The sequence below is a fragment of the Syngnathus typhle genome, linkage group LG1 (genome assembly GCF_033458585.1).
Source record: "Syngnathus typhle isolate RoL2023-S1 ecotype Sweden linkage group LG1, RoL_Styp_1.0, whole genome shotgun sequence".
Classification (NCBI taxonomy): Eukaryota; Metazoa; Chordata; class Actinopteri; order Syngnathiformes; family Syngnathidae; genus Syngnathus; species Syngnathus typhle.
This window is the reverse complement of record NC_083738.1, coordinates 26,244,250-26,259,840: the sequence shown is the minus strand read 5'-3', so window position 1 is coordinate 26,259,840 and position 15,591 is coordinate 26,244,250. Positions and strand designations below refer to the sequence as shown.

The window sequence follows — 15,591 nt, the reverse complement described above, 5'->3', positions numbered from 1 at the left end:
ATCTGATTTCACTACGGTGAGATTTTGTTGTGTGTGCTGTTCGCATGTGGCCGACACACGTGTGTGCACACAACGCCCAACTCCCTGTGTTGACATTCGTCATCTAGTGTGTATGTGTGTTTGGGGCGGATCGCTAATTCCAACCTCCCGAGTTATTCATTTGCCCACGCGCTCACATTCTTTTGGACATTTTGGTTTATCGACAATTATTTACATTCACATTACCTGGTGAAACTCAGTTTTTTTTAAATTGTATTCCTCCAATTACAAAGAAAATTGTAATTCTCAAAAATCGGTCAGCTCGGAAACAGTTTAGTTTTTAAAAACAGTTTTAAAAGCACACAAACATTTAAAGACACATCGACTTGGCCGGTTTGTCCTACCTCCAAACGATCCCGACCAGGAGATAGCGTTGAAGATTGTATAACTAATCTCTCCCACCGATTCCCGCCCCCTTTGAGAAAAACTCCAGAGGTGAACAAGAGAAGCGCACACACATCAAACCGGGAGGATGACCATCAGCAAAGAGTCCAGGAAAAGTTCCGCGCGGGGTTCCCTCCGAGCCCCCAAGTTCCTGGACAAATCCGGTGGCTTCTACGACCGCCTGGATGAACCAGAAAGTGCCCCGCTGTCAGACAATTTGGTGGCGGACGCAGGGAGTGAAGTGGACGACGGTGAGACCCTCACGCGGCGGACACCCAGCGGCAGGTGGAGGAGAAGAAGCTCCAGGAGGAAGCAGAAGCAGGCGCTACCTCTGGAGAGCCCCCAGGTCTTGGAGGGACACCAGGCCCCTCACCGGGGGGACCGGCTCACGCCCGTTCCTTCCCAGGAGGATGCCGACGACCGGGTGCTGATCCGAGACAAGACATGGATGAAGAGAGAGCAGGAGGTAGTCATGAAGGTGGTCAAGAGGAATTCGATGAAAGCATATCGTAAGGTGAGACGCAATCCTCGGACTAGATTTGAACATTTTTGGAAACTGCATCAATCAGGTACCATTAAGAAACGCCTTAGACAATATGGTAGAAAACTTTATTTCAATTAATGTGGAAATGTTTGGTTGCACCAAGGTATGTTTACACACTTGAGAAATAAAACTGTCGACAGAAGGTTCCCCGCCAACAAACACGATGCTTGGTGGAGGTAATAAATAAATTCCATCCTCGCATGAATGGCCCTTGGTTAAACGTTAAACCCTCAAAGGTTACGTAAGCCCCTTTTGTGGAGGAAGGTTTACAAGACTGGACTATGAATCTGTCATGTGGAGCGGGGCGGAGGTCTGTCAGCCACGTACGGCCAACTCTTATCTTGATGTCACTCACGCTCAGTGACGAGCAAATCATTCACCTGAACTCGCATTTATCGTTCTTTCTTTTTTTTATTTTTTCCCCGTCAGGCTGTCGACCGAGCTTTTCGGAGAGGCTGGGAGGCGTTTGTGGCCAACATCTACAGCGTGACCCTCACGCCTGTCATTCCGTCCCAAAAGAAGCATCAGCATAATGTCGTGCTGGCCGAGTTCCAGTAGAAGCTCAGCGATAACGATTCAGCTAATCATGATGCCGGATCTCCCATTGATGGCATGATGCTGATTATTTATTGGAAGTTATTTGTTCATTATGTCAGGTTCACTATTTGGAGTTTTTCCGCAGGTTTAGCATGATGAAAACACAAAAGTGTCGATGTGTAACCTTCAAAAAAGCAATGACTTAATAGTGGACCCGTTTTGTCATTTATTTCAAGAGAGACTGTAGCCACTTGGTCTTCTGGTGGACTTTTTTTTTCTCCACGAGGGGCAAAATAGAGAGATAAAACCATTGATTTAAAAGCAATTTGTTTGTTGTTTTTTTTATTATATGTTAAGTGATATATTTATATGCAATGTTAATTTGGTCGTGATGGAATATAAAAAGCATTGAATGCTAGTGCAAACATTGAAACAGGTGATGCAGAAAAGAGAGTTATGATTATAAAAAAGGTGAGGCTATGTTTAAATCTGATTACATATTTTAGTTTTATTACTTGAGCGATAAGATTTTTTTCACATTGTCACGTTAAAACATTCAGTCCTCCACTCCGCTGTCATTCATCCTTTTATCCGATAGGTGGCAGTAGTTCGCTTCCGTCCAAAGAGCTTTAGAAGAAAAATGTCCCTTCTGATGATACATGCGACGTATTTCGACAATTATATGCACTTAAATATATAAACAATACTTCTGTGACGGCTCTAGCGAAAATAAAAATTGTTCTACCATCAACCGTTTTTCGGCAAGCGTTGGGGATTAAAAAAAAAAAGTTGAGGAATGGGCGGAGTCACGTGGTGTGTGTATATAAACCGGAAGCAGCCATCTTTTCGTCCTCTTTCTTGGCTTCCGTACGCCGAGGTAAGAAGCCGATTGCTTGCTTTACATTATTTCATCCCCTCGCAAGTAGTCTTAGAATCCATTTTAGAATTGGGTTGTTCCGATGGATACTTTATCTAACATTGGGGAATTATCTTATTTGCTCAAAGCTGGCTTCGTGTTGGCTGGATTTCAGTGTGCCGATCGCGCACATTTTTCGTCCTCTATACTTGTTATAATTTTGATCTATAATTTTTTTGTTAATGATTATTTATATATCTTTACAAATGAAATCTAATTACACCTTTAAAGTGTTACCTCGGAGTTGAACCTTTTTGGCCCGTTTTGGCTCTCTTTCCATCGTCTCTATGATGATACTTTTCACAGACCTGTTCTGACTGACTGTGATTGTACTTTTTTATTCTGACGTGAGACAAGTTTTTTGGAAAGACTTATAAAATGTGCCATTTTTCCAGCATGTAGTCCACATGGTTGATGCTAAAGCTAGCACCTCGTGCTTCTGTCTTGCAGATGCAGCGTGTTCGAGAAGCTACGTTAGCATCAGGTATTGCTGCTATTAAACTCCGTACATAAATATTTAAGTGATGCAATGAAGCATTATTAAATGAGCCTTTTGTGTTTTCAGATGGAAAGAATGCAAGAAGCCGATGGTATTTATTACCACTTTTTCCCAGTTGTACTTCTGATTTGCTTTGCGTTGTCATGCTGCAGTGATGTGAACTTTGAACTCTCTCACTGACTCAACTGGATGAAAATGTATCGAATTCTGAGTTGCATGAAGCAGTTGTAAACGTAATGTTATCGACTATAAACTGTTTTAATGCGAATTGTTTGTTTCTCCTTGCAGGATGGTCTTCTGATCTAAAGGTAATTTTAATTCTTTCCCAAAAATTACCATGGCTGCTGTGATGAATTCTAGAACTCTCTCTGGCTGAATTGGTCTTTGACGATATTCAATTTATGATTCTGAGCAGCTTTCTTTGCCACCTATAAAGTTCAATTTTCAGAATATGACTTTCCCTTCTGTTTGCAGATGGAAAAAAAATTCTGGAACTGTTGGGTCAGATGTTGACCAACTCATGACGAGGTGTGGCTTTGATTTGACAGGAAATGTACATTTGCTGGTTTTAAATGATGAATTTTTTTGACAAGCATATGGCTGAAATCCATGATGCCAAACTGGATTCTGATCTTACTTGGCTAGCAGACTCTAAATCTTATTGCACAAGTGCACTTGAACTGAGATTTTTTTTTCTCTTGTGGCAGCTGCCAAATGACAAGAGGCACGACGGAGATGACACGTCAAACGTAAGTGCTTGAATTACTTTTAATGGGTGCAATGATGAAGAAACTTAGCTCACTTTGATTTACAGTGAAAAGACACTAACTCCTGAGCACCCGCCAAGCCTCTTTGTACATTTCCCCATACGAGAATTGAACAGAAACTAAAGTCTTTGTCTTTCAACAGGTTGAAGGTGAGTCGGTGTGCAAAAAGGCTCATTGGTGCTTGTCTGCTGAAAGTGATGAGACAATATTGGAATCTCGTTCGTCTGAATACTGATGAGAAACACTAATCTGACAGCAATCGTAATTGAATAGTCACAATTGGAAGTACCCCCGGCCAAACTTAACTCCTTTTTTTTTTTTTTTTTTTTTTTCTGTTCCGGCAGGTTTGAATAGATTTGGTGCACGGCAGCCACCAGGTGAGCAGTAAAGCACACGCAGGTCAACATGGTCAGTGAGTTTCCTTGGTGATGTCACACACGCACGTCTTACGCCATGTGTTGACGCCAGACCTGTAAAGGGGAACCCACTGGTGTTGCCATGGCAAGAAGGGGACAGCTTGTTGGAGTTTCCAACAGTCTGAAAGGAAACTTGCTGTACCGTGGTAACTCGCTTCTTGATGTCAAATGTGGCTAATGAGTGTTGTCTTTTCAGATGGCAAGCTGGAGTGACATGTCACCGGCTGGGACGTTTGAATTGCCTTCATCAGCCATGTTTGTATGTTTTTTTTTGTTTTTTTTTTAAATATGTAAATATTTTTGAAAGAAATGATTATTCATGTTACCGCCCCAGTCTGAAATTTCATGACTGATTGGTATTTTATGATCTTGAACTAAAAGAAATGTTTAAAATTAAGAGTTGTATATTTCTGGCAATGACTGGAATTCATTTTCTTCCGCAGACTGGAGTGACTGCTTTGAAGATTTAAAGATAGCATCGCAAATTTTCCCTCACATATGAAACACATTTGAATAAAATTGGAAAAAAATCCTAACCTTTTTTGTTTTGCGTCTTCACTTTTGATTTATCAAGGGACAGTCAGACGTTTACTATTATCTGCTGCTCTTATCTAGACTGTTCTGGTTAATTGTGCATTATGAAATATTTAAGAACTTGTATTTGGTAATAAGTTGAATCTACTACTGCGTGTCCCGAGCCTGTATTTATCAGTGACCCATTACACCCCCACCAAGGACTGTTCTCCCTGCTACCCTCTGCTGCAGGTATACCAGGTTCTGCAACAGTTATTTTCCCTCCTGTCATCAGACTTAGCATTCCTCTGCACACTTTGTAAATACTGTTTGTTTCCTGCACTGTTTACATACTTCATCACTGCTGCACTTTATACTTATTTTATTTCATATTTATATAGAAATTTCACTTTTTCATTCAGCCCAAATATTACATTGAGTGCCGTATGTAACGAAATTTCGTTTTGTGCACCAAGTGTTTACAAAATGACAATGAAGTCTGTCTAATCACCGCCTTTCAGGTGTATTAAGTCACATGGCTGAAATTGACTTCGTTCAACATTGAATTTAACTGATCCACTATATTTCCACAAATGCGCTTTTAATCAGTCACGTTTACGGACAGGCAGGGGTGTGTGTAGAACATACTGGACAGAATATTCAATTTCCCTTAAAACCAAATTTTGCAGTCTACTTGTTAAAGAAAGAAAAGTGTGCTACAGCCTAAACAAATTACAAAGTACTGTTATTAAACCGGAAACTTGTGTCCTCAATAAAGTCCAATAAGTTAACATTTCAGTCAGCATTGAAAAGTCTGGCAGAAATATCATCCAACAGCCAGTCCATTCCTTCCAGAAGGTTCTGTCCCGTCACTGCGCTGCATGCCATAATGCACCAGTGATGGTTCTTGATGTCATCCAGGCCCAATGTCTGAAAATAAAACAATCGTAACCATCCTCTTCACAGAATCGCAGAAAAATAAACCTTACCGCTTGAATTGCTTCTTCTGACAAGGCACCAGGTAGATCTTGCTTATTTGCAAACACCAACAACGTAGCGCCGAGTAACCTCTGCGTAGCACAAAGGACAAATCAAATACAGATTGAAATTGAGCGCAATATAAGTGGTACCTCCTCCAGCAGCAGCTTGTGGAGCTCCTGCCTGCAGTCCTCCATGCGTTGTCTGTCCGCGCTGTCCACCACCCACACGAGACCATCGGTGCGCTCAAAATAGTTCCTCCAGTAGGACCGCAGGGACTTCTGTCCCCCGACGTCCCAAATGTTCAATTTGTACCTACAATAGGAAATATGTTAAATGGGGCATTCTGACGTCACTGACACAACACAGATGAGTTGATGGAATCTGTGAATTGACACCTAGATGATTTTCTAATCCAGATTTCTTACTCTCTGTGCTCCAACGTGATGATCCTGAAGCCCAACGTAGGCGGGATGGTGCTGATGTCCTCGCCATTCAACCTTTTTACGACGGTCGTCTTTCCGGCGTTGTCGAGACCTCTGCACGAGCCAAGTCAAGGAGGAGAACCTACCCGTCCCAGATTGCAATGCTAATTCAACCCGAAACACAAATGCTTCATCGAGCGTTGATACAAGAAAACGTTAGCATCAAACAGGATACAGAATCAGTAGTCGCATCTCCCGCTCTTTCTGCTTCATCTTCTTCAGAATTGTTAGCAAACCCATCGCGATGCCGTCCTGCTGGACCGATTCTGGGTAGTATTTTTGTTTGTTTGTTTTAGAAATCGCTTATTTTCTTTTAGCCGTGATGTTTTGAGTTGCTCGCGCATAGACGCGGAAGTGGTAGACTAGGGACCCGCCCCTTACGCGACGTCTATTGGTCAATTTGGCACTTGGAGCACGTTCATTAGTCAAAGCTCTTCCGGCTGCCCCACTGAGGTTGGCCAATGTGAACGACGAATTTTATGTTGCGTTCGTGACACTGGGAATTTTGTCTTCCTATAATGGGTTTGGAATCGGGAAAATTTGTCTGTAAAAAAACGGTACCGCTTACAACGCTAGGTAACTTAAGTAATATTACCATTTTTTTTCCTAATAAAAGTTTTTTATTTGGATTTTTTTTCCCCGCTGTCATTAAATCAAACATACTCACAGTAATGCATGCGTCGCGTTTCTAATGAAAAATAGATTATTTTTTATTGCTTATTGTTATTTGGGAGTTTTAGAAAACTACAGTGTGCTGACGTGCTTGGCTAAATTCGGCACACAAATTGGAAATAATGACGTCGACACAACACGCTTCTTTTTCTGTCCCCACGTCCCAGTCGTTTCCTTTTTAGCTGAGCATTTGGCGTCCTTTTACAAGTAACGGAAAGCGTGACGTTAATGTTACGCCTTGGGAAAACAAGTGGGCGGAGCCGTTCGGAGTGGCGGATTAACGCCAATTCTTTAACGCCTCTAGATTTAAAATAAAGAGAAAGTGAAAGCGGATTTTGGGTGCGTCACCCAGTCAGCCGACCCCCTAAGGGATTCCGGTCCAAGACTGGGAGAGTTCTATTATCAGAAGCTGAACGTTCGAGCCTGAGGTCCAACTCGATGGTGCCTGCACCAGGACGTGCACCTGGCTGGGTCATTGATGTTCCCCCTCCCTTGATGGACGAAAAAGAGGAGAGCACACCGGGGTCTGTAAGTTCTCCTCTTTTTTTAATAAGACGAATTGAACGGATTCACATTCATTCTTTTTGACAAATTAAGTGTTTTTTCTTTCTACTTAACTGATTTGTTGGTCGTTTTAAGCAAGCTGTTATCACGTGAGAACTTCCAATTCTCTCCACATCCTTCTACAAAGATGAACCCGCAAACATTTCCACCTGTTTCCTCCCACATTCCAAAAACATGCATGCCAATTTAGCACTCCAAATTCCCCATGGGATTGAGTGCGTGTGCGGAATGTTATTTGTCTCTGTGTGCCCTGCGATTAGCTGGCAACCAGTTCAGGTAGTCCCTACGACCTTCTTGGGGTACAAGCGATATTGGATTGGTATTGATTGAGCAAAGTGCTTTGAGCTGTTCCTAATATTTTGGCATGGTCTGTAGAATTTAAAAAAATGTATAAAAAATCATACAATCGAGACCCCTGTAATTGCCTACCAATGCCACAAGATGGCAGCAAATCACTAAATTCGTGAAACTCCTCAAATGACTTCAATGCATTTCTGTAAAGCAGCAAAGCACTACTTTTATCCAAACGAAGCTCCTCAACCAATCCAAATTGAACAGATGTGCTTTTTAAAACACCATATAAACTATTCACTTTCGACAAATCCGGCCTTTGCGATCTCGTTGGCAGGAGTGCGAGGCGGTGGCCAACAAGAGGGGCACCAAGAGACGGCTGAAGAACCGAGACGCTGCCCGGAAGAGCCGGCAAAAACAAACAGAAAGGGCGGACGAACTCCACCAGGTTTGAAGCAATTGGCTTTTGATTTGCCTTGTCAATATGTCCACCGCAGTGTGTGTGTGTGTGTGTGTGGTGGTGGTGGGGGGGGGGGGTGTAGGGACTAGCCAGGCCATTTCTTGTAAAGCGTATGCTTTAGAAGAAAGGCTGTCCCTCTCAAATAGCACCACCCTTCCTTCCCCCCTCTCTCTCTCTCTCTCTCTCTCTCTCTCTCTCTCTCTCTCTCTCTCTCTCCACACAGATGATGTAATCAAAAGAACAAATGACCCTTGTTTTATTGTTTTATTTAGTCAAAGAAAAAAAAGAAGAACATGTACTATAAGTGCGGGGTAGTGCAATCATCCACTTAGAGCACCCAACTTTTTTTCATCCACTTCACCTTTTCATTGGAAAAAAAAATCTCGAGGCACACTATCACAATTCAAAAGAATCAATATGACAGGTTTACTGTTTTAGACCAGTTCCATAAATATTGTAATAAAAATCAACATGACCGGAATTTGTGTTTTAGACTAGCTCCATAAATATTGCCACAATAAAATCAAAGTCACCGCACCAAGGTAGTTCGAGCGCCCAGCAGCACAAATCTAAACTGAAATGTGCCGACGCTCCCCAACATGAAATCTCAAGATTCGCCGATTAGCCACGCATGTGCTATTAGAAAGTGGCTGACCATGTCATGTGACCAGTGGTTTGGCTCTCCTGATCTGTAATTGATATGAGACAATTTCCCACGGCACAGCTGAACATCTCTTACGCCACACCAACGTGGTTGAGAAACACTGACTTAGAGAAGGTTGGCGTCTACCGTCCGTGCCCAGTGTTCCTGTTGGCTGGTTCCCCCCCCCCCCGGTCTGTCTGCAGGATCACGGTCAGAATTTTAACCTTGTCCAAGTGGACTTCTGTCGGTCGGTCTGTCTGTTTGCTGGGCCTGCATTTGGTCGCCCTGCCTCAACTCATTCCTGAGACAAATAATACAAACAGTTGGAGTGCCTGGGAGAGCGGAGGCTTCGTGGCCGTTTGTCTGCCGTCGATCATCGGACACAAAGTATGGCTGCGGATCGAGAGGTTTGTGTGGCTTCGTGCACCAACTGCACCCTTCTCTTAGAGAGGTTGTCCCTGCTAGAGGGACGTGTCCGCCAGTTAGAGCAGAATTGCGCGATAACTGTAGATGTGGCGGATACAGACACGGGCTGTAGTCAGCCTGCTAGCCCAGTTAGCATTAGCCCCAAGCGGCTTGCTAATCGCGATGAGCCAGGTAAGACGCATAGCCGTCCAAAGTCATCTCGGTCTACTGGCCCTCGCACTTTGGTCATAGGTGACTCCATTACCCGAAATATTACGCTTACAAATCCAGCCACGGTAATGTGTATTCCTGGGGGCAGAGCACCCGACATAGAAGCTAATCTTAGGGAGCTGACTCGCAATAGGTCTAGTCAACAGCGTAGTTCCATCAACACTAGCTACTCGGACATAGTGATACACGTCGGCTCCAATGATGTTAGGATGAGGCAGTCGGAGATCACAAAGAGAAACATAGCGAGGACTTGTGATCTCGCTAGAAAGATGAGTCGGCATCGAGTATTTGTCTCTGGCCCCCTGCCTGGGAGAGGCACTGATGAGAGGCTTAGTAGATTAGTCTCCCTTAATCGATGGATGGCTGGGTTCTGTAAGAAGCAGGGACTGTATTTCATAGATAACTGGCCTTCCTTCTGGGGCCGCCCCGACCTGCTGAGGAAGGACGGCCTTCACCCTAACCGTGAAGGCGCCTTCACTCTTTCTAGGAATATAGATTACTGTTTGAGCCACACATGACAGGTCACTTTAGAGCAGGCCGGGTCACAGGTGATTAGACCACCTGTCAGGATGGGTTTGGAGTCTGTTAAGATAAAGTTAACTAGCGCTAGGCTAGACTCCCAGCATGCACATAGCTCCTTGTGTAGACTAGAGCGTGATAGTTTGAATAGTGCGACAGTACACATAAACGCACTTTCTACTGGGGTAGTAGACAAATCCAATCATTCCACCCCGACCGGTTTTGCTGAGGAAACGGTGCCGGTTTCAGATAATTCTACACGTGTAACAAATATTTACTATCAGATTCCCACGGTCGTATCAGCCCACCGCGCTAACAAACATTTGAGAGGTGATGTCAGGCTTAGAGAACACAATCTTACTCGCATTTCGTATAAATATCCTTCGATAAATACGCACCCGGATCGACCAATTACACTTAAACTTGGTTTTATGAATATTAGATCGCTTCATACGAAAGCCATTCTCGTTAATGATCTCATCACAGAACATAATCTAAACGCTTTTGGTCTCTGCGAGACCTGGTTAAAACCTAATGAACTGATGCCGCTTAATGAGGCCTCGCCTCCAAATTTTGTGAGCTCGCATGTGGCGCGTCCTCGAAAAAAGGGTGGGGGTGTCGCCCTCATCTCGAATTCCGAGCTTAGTTTTAGGCCTCGTTCGATCAACGTATTTAAAACATTTGAGGTTCTCATTGTCCGATCCACCGCTTTACCGTCATTTTATCTTGTTGTTATTTACCGTCCACCCGGGGCTTACTCTGGCTTCCTGGATGAATTTTCAGAATTTGTGGCTGATCTCGTAACCAATGCGGATAATATAATTATCATGGGCGATTTCAACATCCACATGAATTTACCGTCAGAGCCACTTACTTCGGCGTTTCAGACTTTAACTGATACCTTTGGTTTTACGCAAGCTGTACAGGCAGCAACGCATAAGAATGGAAATACCATAGATCTGGTATTATCCCGAGGACTTGCAACCTCAAATATAGCAGTACTGCCATACACTACTGTTTTGTCTGATCATTACTTAATAAAGTTTGAAATTATAGTTCCTTGTCAAAGACAAGAGAGCAATCAGCATTATAGGAGCCGTCATTTCAACTCTATGACTGCAACTGCGCTATCTGAAATACTGTCGCCGGCAACCACTAATTTTCTCACATACGCCGACTCTATTGATAATCTTACGAATGAATTCAATGCGACATTGTTAAATGCCATTGACTCTGTGGCGCCGTTACGTCTGAAAACTCGCCGTAGAGTGCCTACTCCATGGTTCACAGATGAAACGCGTACGCTTAAGCAATTATGTAGAAAGCATGAGCGCAGATGGCGTCTAACCAAACTTGAGGTTTTCCATCAGGCATGGCAGGATAGCCTCCTGAAATATAAAGATGCGCTTATCTTAGCAAAAACTCGATATTTTTCGCAAGTTATTAATCTCAATAAAAACAATCCGAAACACCTATTTGATACAGTGGCAAAGCTGACTCTGCGCCAGCCGACCTCCGATAGTTCCTTCCACTCAGCTGACGAGTTCATGAAATTTTTTGCTCAAAAGATTGAATCCATTAGGGATGAGATCAAGAATAGCATTCCAATCGCTCGGTCGAGCACGCCGTTTACCGACGCTGATGATCATGCAACAACCCTCTCAACTTTTAAAAGCGTGTCTCTTGAAAGGCTTACACAAATTGTTAGTGCGGCTAAACAAACAACATGTTTACTCGACCCTCTTCCAGCCAAACTACTTAAAGAATTATTTCAAATTTTAGGACCGTCCGTCTTAAATATAATCAATCTGTCTGTCTCCTCTGGGATAGTGCCAACAGCCTTTAAAACCGCTATCATTAAACCGTTACTTAAGCGACCAAATCTTGACCCGGACTGTCTCAGTAATTATAGGCCAGTTTCAAACCTCCCATTCATAGCAAAACTTCTTGAAAAAGTAGTAGCGCAGCAGCTTATTGATTACATGGTCGCCAATAATCGATACGACACTTTTCAGTCTGGTTTTAGAGCTAATCATTCCACTGAGACAGCACTTGCGAAAGTGACTAATGATCTCCTCGTAGCTATGGATTCAAACATTTCGTCTGTACTGTTACTACTCGATCTTAGTGCTGCCTTCGACACTGTAGACTTCGATATTTTATTAGGGCGTCTTAAAAGTTGTGTTGGTATTTCAGGGTCAGCACTAGGCTGGTTCCATTCCTATCTATCAAACAGGACGCACCGAGTGGTCCATGGCAATGCGTCCTCGGAGCTCTATAATGTTACATGTGGTGTCCCACAGGGATCGGTTCTCGGACCAATTCTTTTTAATATTTATATGATTCCGCTTGGGGACATAATACGTAAATATAATATTAGTTTTCAATGCTATGCGGATGACACCCAATTATATATGCCGTTATCGATGACAGATCCGCGGGATTGTTGTAATCTTGAGAAGTGCCTTGCGGAGATCAAGCAATGGATGTCTCTCAACTTCCTTCGTCTTAACCCAGATAAAACTGAGATGTTGATAATTGGTCCAGCTCGTTATCAACACTTATTCAAGGAAACCGCTATAACTATAGATAACCGTACTATCACTCAAAGCGATACTGTAACTAATCTCGGGGTAATATTTGACCAAACTCTCTCCTTTCAAAAGCACATTAAGAATATAACCAGAATTGCGTTTTTTCACCTTCGTAATATTGCAAAGATTCGTCCGATCCTTTCGACCGGTGATGCGGAAACTATTATACATGCGTTCGTCACGTCGCGCCTGGACTACTGTAATGTACTATTTTCGGGTCTTCCTAAGTCCCGCATCAAAAGTCTACAGTTAGTACAAAATGCCGCTGCAAGGCTGCTCTCTCGGACAAGAAAATTTGATCACATTACCCCAATACTAGCCAACTTACATTGGCTTCCGGTCCATTTAAGATGTGACTTCAAGGTTCTTCTATTAACCTATAAATCGCTGCATGGCTTAGCGCCTTCATATCTCGTCGACCTAGTTGTTCCTTATGTTCCGTCTCGTAACCTTCCTTCGCAAAACGCTACCCTTTTAGCGACACCGAGGGCTAAGAAAATGTCTGCAGGCTCTAGAGCATTTTCTATTCGGGCTCCAGAGCTTTGGAATGCCCTACCAATGGATATTAGGACTGCTACCTCAGTAGAAACATTTAAGACACGTTTAAAGACACATTTCTATGACATGGCCTTTAACTAACCTGTAGTGGCCGATTCGGCTGGAGTTTGTTTTCTCTCCCTCTCCACCCCCTCCCTCCCCCCTCCCCGGCCGGGGAGGTGGTTAGGTGGTACCCATGCTGACAGCGGCTATCTGGATTCTCGTGGCCAATTCAGGATAGGGGAACTGCAGCTCAACCTCCTCGAAGAGCACTGCCAGGACAATTGAGGGCTCCTTTCGGCAGCCCTCTGCTGTGACATGGACATCCACTTTTTATTTAATTGATTTTCATGTTGTATCATTTGTGCCCTCTCTGCATCCATTTCAACCTGGTGATCCTGAAAGGGGGATCCTTCCATCTGTGGTCCCTTCTCAAGGTTTCTCATTTTCCCCCTGCTAGGGGTTTTTAAGTTTTTCCTTGCCCTTTTGGGAGCTTAAGATCAGGGGATGCTTTGAGAATAATTGTCAATTTCTGTCTATGTGAAGCCCTTTGAGACTGCTTGTGATTTAGGGCTATACAAATAAACTTGACTTGACTTGACTTGACTAGAAGTTGACATTCAAAAGTTGTGGTGCGTAGTTTCATCCTTAAATTTCACCCAAAAGCCCAACATGACATTTTTGTAAGAGTGTAGTAATCCCCACAAATACTTTAAGTAACAACCAAATATTTATATATTAAAGCTCGGCGTACATCACATGTGTCAAACCCGAGGCCCGGGGGCCAGATACGGCCCGCCACATCATTTTACGTGGCCCGCAAAGACAAATTGTGCATCAAATTCGTGTGTCATTACTAAAATTGCAAATTGTCTTCACTTTTAATATCTTTTTTTTTATTAATATTGTTGTTTTTTCTCCCCTCTCTTAGGAGCTCCTGACTCTGGAAGCTTCGAATTCCGCCCTGGAAAAGGAAATCAAAGCGTTAAAAAAAGAGATCCGTCACTACAACAGCGCCCTGGAGCGCCACCGGCCCTTTTGTGTCCTCCGAGGTTCCGTGCAGGTGGACGCCCTCCAGACTTCCACGTCTGTCACCTCCAAAGCGGAGCTTGGTGAAACCCCTCATCCAATGCCCTCATCTGATTTAGTCCCTTCTTCCCTGTTTACACACGCTCCTCATTCGCTGTTTAGCAATGACACCCGCATAGAATTGCCCTCGTCCACCTTCTCCACGCTTCACCCCGAAGACATCCTCTCAGTCACATCTGAAATGTTCCCCATTGAAGATCCGGGAGCGCCGCCGCTCGACCCGCATAAATACAAGAACGCTTTAATATCGGCGCAGACCAACGCCGATGGGACCTTAAAGCCGAGTCAGATAACGCCAAGGCTCGAGTCCCTGCCGTGTTCGATTCCCGTTCCGCCCAACACTTCAGACGGATTTTTCCCTTTGGTGGAGCCGTACCCGGAAGAGCTGTCGCTATCTACCTTCCTGGAGGAAAATGACTGGATTCTGAGTGCGGACAATAATCCCACCACTCTTTAAGGTCAACCAAAAAAAAAAAAAGGTCGTGGTGGTCTTTTTTTGCCGTAAGTACCCGTGGAAACTACAGGATTATGACACGGGGCCCTCTTTACTTTCACTTGTGTTATTTCCTTTTTTCAAAATTTAGGGGTTACATTCCATGTTCATTTGCATATTTATTTATTTAATCTCAATGAGTAACATTGGCTGTCAACTGATCCACTGATTTCACAGTTATTTTTTGGTGCAATTTTCGCAAAGCAGCTATTGTGAACTAACTAACTAAATGAAGAGTAATAAAAATGGCTTGATTAGAAATAATAGATTTCTCATTTTTAAAGGTAAGAGATAAGTGAGGATTTTCAAACTAGTTTCTGAATAGGGTTTTATAGTAGGCTTAAGGTTTCAGACTACAATTAGGGTTTCAAAGTAGGGTTTTAAAATAGGGTTATGGTTTCTAATTAGATTTTCAAACTAGGGTTGGAGTTTTAAATTCAGCCTTTTAAAGTAGCGTTTTAACTTATATTTAGAGTTTAAAATTGGGGTTATTTTGTGGTAGAGGTCTTTTTGAATTATGCTGGGAACAATAAAAAAAAAAGTCATTGGCATTTCATTGCTTTAGAGATTTTTATTGTATGTGGTCAATGAATTCGGTAGCGCCCTCCAGTTTGAGACGCAGACTGACGCCATCTTGTGGTCACAAGTGGTTCTGTGCAACAAAATGCACGTTCATTGTACATCATGACAAAACGTGGTAATTTTTTTTTCTAACTAACAAAAAGCTGTTCTGTACATGGTCATTTTATCAATAATCAAAAAATAGGGACAAGGTGATGTTTTTGTCATTTGTGATGTCATGATGACTAAGAACTGAACAAGTTCGTTAAGTACGGTTTCAAACTAGGGTTAGGGTTTTCAACTACGGTTTCTAACTAAGGTTACGGATTTAAACTAGGGTTTCAAACTAGATTTAGGTTTTCAAAGGGTTTCATACTAGGGACACGGTTTCAAAGTAAGGTTTAAAGCTCAGGTTTAAAACTAGGGTTACGGTTTTAAAGTAGGGTTTAAAACT

At 43.1% G+C, this 15,591-nt stretch overlaps 3 protein-coding genes, 2 long non-coding RNA genes and 3 other non-coding genes across 15 annotated transcripts in view; 7 read left to right on the top strand and 1 right to left on the bottom strand.

Moving 5' to 3' along the window:
• Positions 1-6,452, bottom strand: part of arl2 (ADP-ribosylation factor-like 2) — a 150,664-nt gene extending 144,212 nt beyond the window's left edge. The window contains exons 1-5 of one of the 3 annotated variants that reach the window (XM_061287069.1): positions 6,254-6,452; positions 6,022-6,132; positions 5,746-5,908; positions 5,605-5,685; positions 5,396-5,545 (exon numbers count right to left, since the gene is read on the bottom strand). In XM_061287069.1, the coding sequence (XP_061143053.1) occupies positions 5,411-5,545; positions 5,605-5,685; positions 5,746-5,908; positions 6,022-6,132; positions 6,254-6,318 (555 nt within the window). In that variant the 5' untranslated portion in view covers positions 6,319-6,452 and the 3' untranslated portion in view covers positions 5,396-5,410. Of the gene's footprint in view, positions 1-5,199; positions 5,546-5,604; positions 5,686-5,745; positions 5,909-6,021; positions 6,133-6,253 lie in introns of those variants that run through there. The other 2 variants (XM_061287080.1, XM_061287061.1) reach the window with 2 other exon arrangements.
• Positions 374-1,973, top strand: sb:cb1058 (uncharacterized protein LOC394209 homolog). The gene is made up of 2 exons (XM_061286012.1): positions 374-937; positions 1,397-1,973. The coding sequence occupies exons 1-2, from the start codon at positions 512-514 to the stop codon at positions 1,523-1,525; spliced, it is 555 nt and encodes a 184-aa protein (XP_061141996.1). The 5' UTR covers positions 374-511; the 3' UTR covers positions 1,526-1,973.
• LOC133160389 (uncharacterized) lies at positions 2,353-4,638 on the top strand. 4 transcript variants are annotated; one of them, XR_009715871.1, is made up of 8 exons: positions 2,353-2,381; positions 2,816-2,904; positions 2,986-3,010; positions 3,208-3,227; positions 3,394-3,447; positions 3,627-4,063; positions 4,299-4,361; positions 4,546-4,638. It is a non-coding gene; the product is annotated as an uncharacterized LOC133160389 (long non-coding RNA). The 4 variants fall into 4 exon arrangements; XR_009715872.1 differs by lacking the exon at positions 2,353-2,381 and having other exon boundaries at positions 2,388-2,904; positions 3,627-3,668; positions 3,829-4,063; XR_009715869.1 differs by lacking the exon at positions 2,353-2,381 and having other exon boundaries at positions 2,388-2,904.
• On the top strand, positions 3,695-3,759 carry LOC133165557 (small nucleolar RNA SNORD29). The gene has a single exon (XR_009717618.1). It is a non-coding gene; the product is annotated as a small nucleolar RNA SNORD29 (small nucleolar RNA).
• LOC133165567 (small nucleolar RNA SNORD22) lies at positions 4,107-4,232 on the top strand. The gene has a single exon (XR_009717621.1). It is a non-coding gene; the product is annotated as a small nucleolar RNA SNORD22 (small nucleolar RNA).
• On the top strand, positions 4,405-4,475 carry LOC133165563 (small nucleolar RNA SNORD31). Its single transcript, XR_009717620.1, has one exon. It is a non-coding gene; the product is annotated as a small nucleolar RNA SNORD31 (small nucleolar RNA).
• Positions 6,453-6,992: 540 nt separating the features above from the next.
• LOC133159728 (fos-related antigen 1-like) lies at positions 6,993-14,840 on the top strand. 2 transcript variants are annotated; one of them, XM_061287043.1, is made up of 4 exons: positions 6,993-7,278; positions 7,943-8,053; positions 13,926-14,429; positions 14,533-14,840. In XM_061287043.1, exons 1-4 carry the CDS (start codon positions 7,189-7,191, stop codon positions 14,665-14,667), a joined length of 840 nt encoding a protein of 279 aa, XP_061143027.1. In that variant the 5' UTR covers positions 6,993-7,188; the 3' UTR covers positions 14,668-14,840. The 2 variants fall into 2 exon arrangements, with proteins under 2 accessions (XP_061143027.1, XP_061143034.1); XM_061287050.1 differs by having other exon boundaries at positions 6,996-7,278; positions 13,926-14,737.
• Positions 8,850-13,597, top strand: LOC133159765 (uncharacterized). 2 transcript variants are annotated; one of them, XR_009715744.1, is made up of 2 exons: positions 8,850-9,115; positions 13,182-13,597. It is a non-coding gene; the product is annotated as an uncharacterized LOC133159765 (long non-coding RNA). The 2 variants fall into 2 exon arrangements; XR_009715745.1 differs by having other exon boundaries at positions 13,122-13,597.
• Positions 14,841-15,591: the final 751 nt, after the last annotated feature.

What these genes read in the sequence shown, in the direction of transcription:
- sb:cb1058 (XM_061286012.1), top strand. Translation starts at nt 512, where the DNA reads ATGACCATCAGCAAAGAGTCCAGGAAAAGTTCCGCGCGGGGTTCCCTC. An exon ending in CGATGAAAGCATATCGTAAG is followed by an intron (nt 938 to 1,396) that starts GTGAGACGCAAT and finishes TTTCCCCGTCAG; the next exon opens with GCTGTCGACCGAGCTTTTCG.
- LOC133159728 (XM_061287043.1), top strand. Translation starts at nt 7,189, where the DNA reads ATGGTGCCTGCACCAGGACGTGCACCTGGCTGGGTCATTGATGTTCCC. An exon ending in GGGCGGACGAACTCCACCAG is followed by an intron (nt 8,054 to 13,925) that starts GTTTGAAGCAAT and finishes CCCCTCTCTTAG; the next exon opens with GAGCTCCTGACTCTGGAAGC. An exon ending in CCGTTCCGCCCAACACTTCA is followed by an intron (nt 14,430 to 14,532) that starts GACGGATTTTTC and finishes ATAATCCCACCA; the next exon opens with CTCTTTAAGGTCAACCAAAA.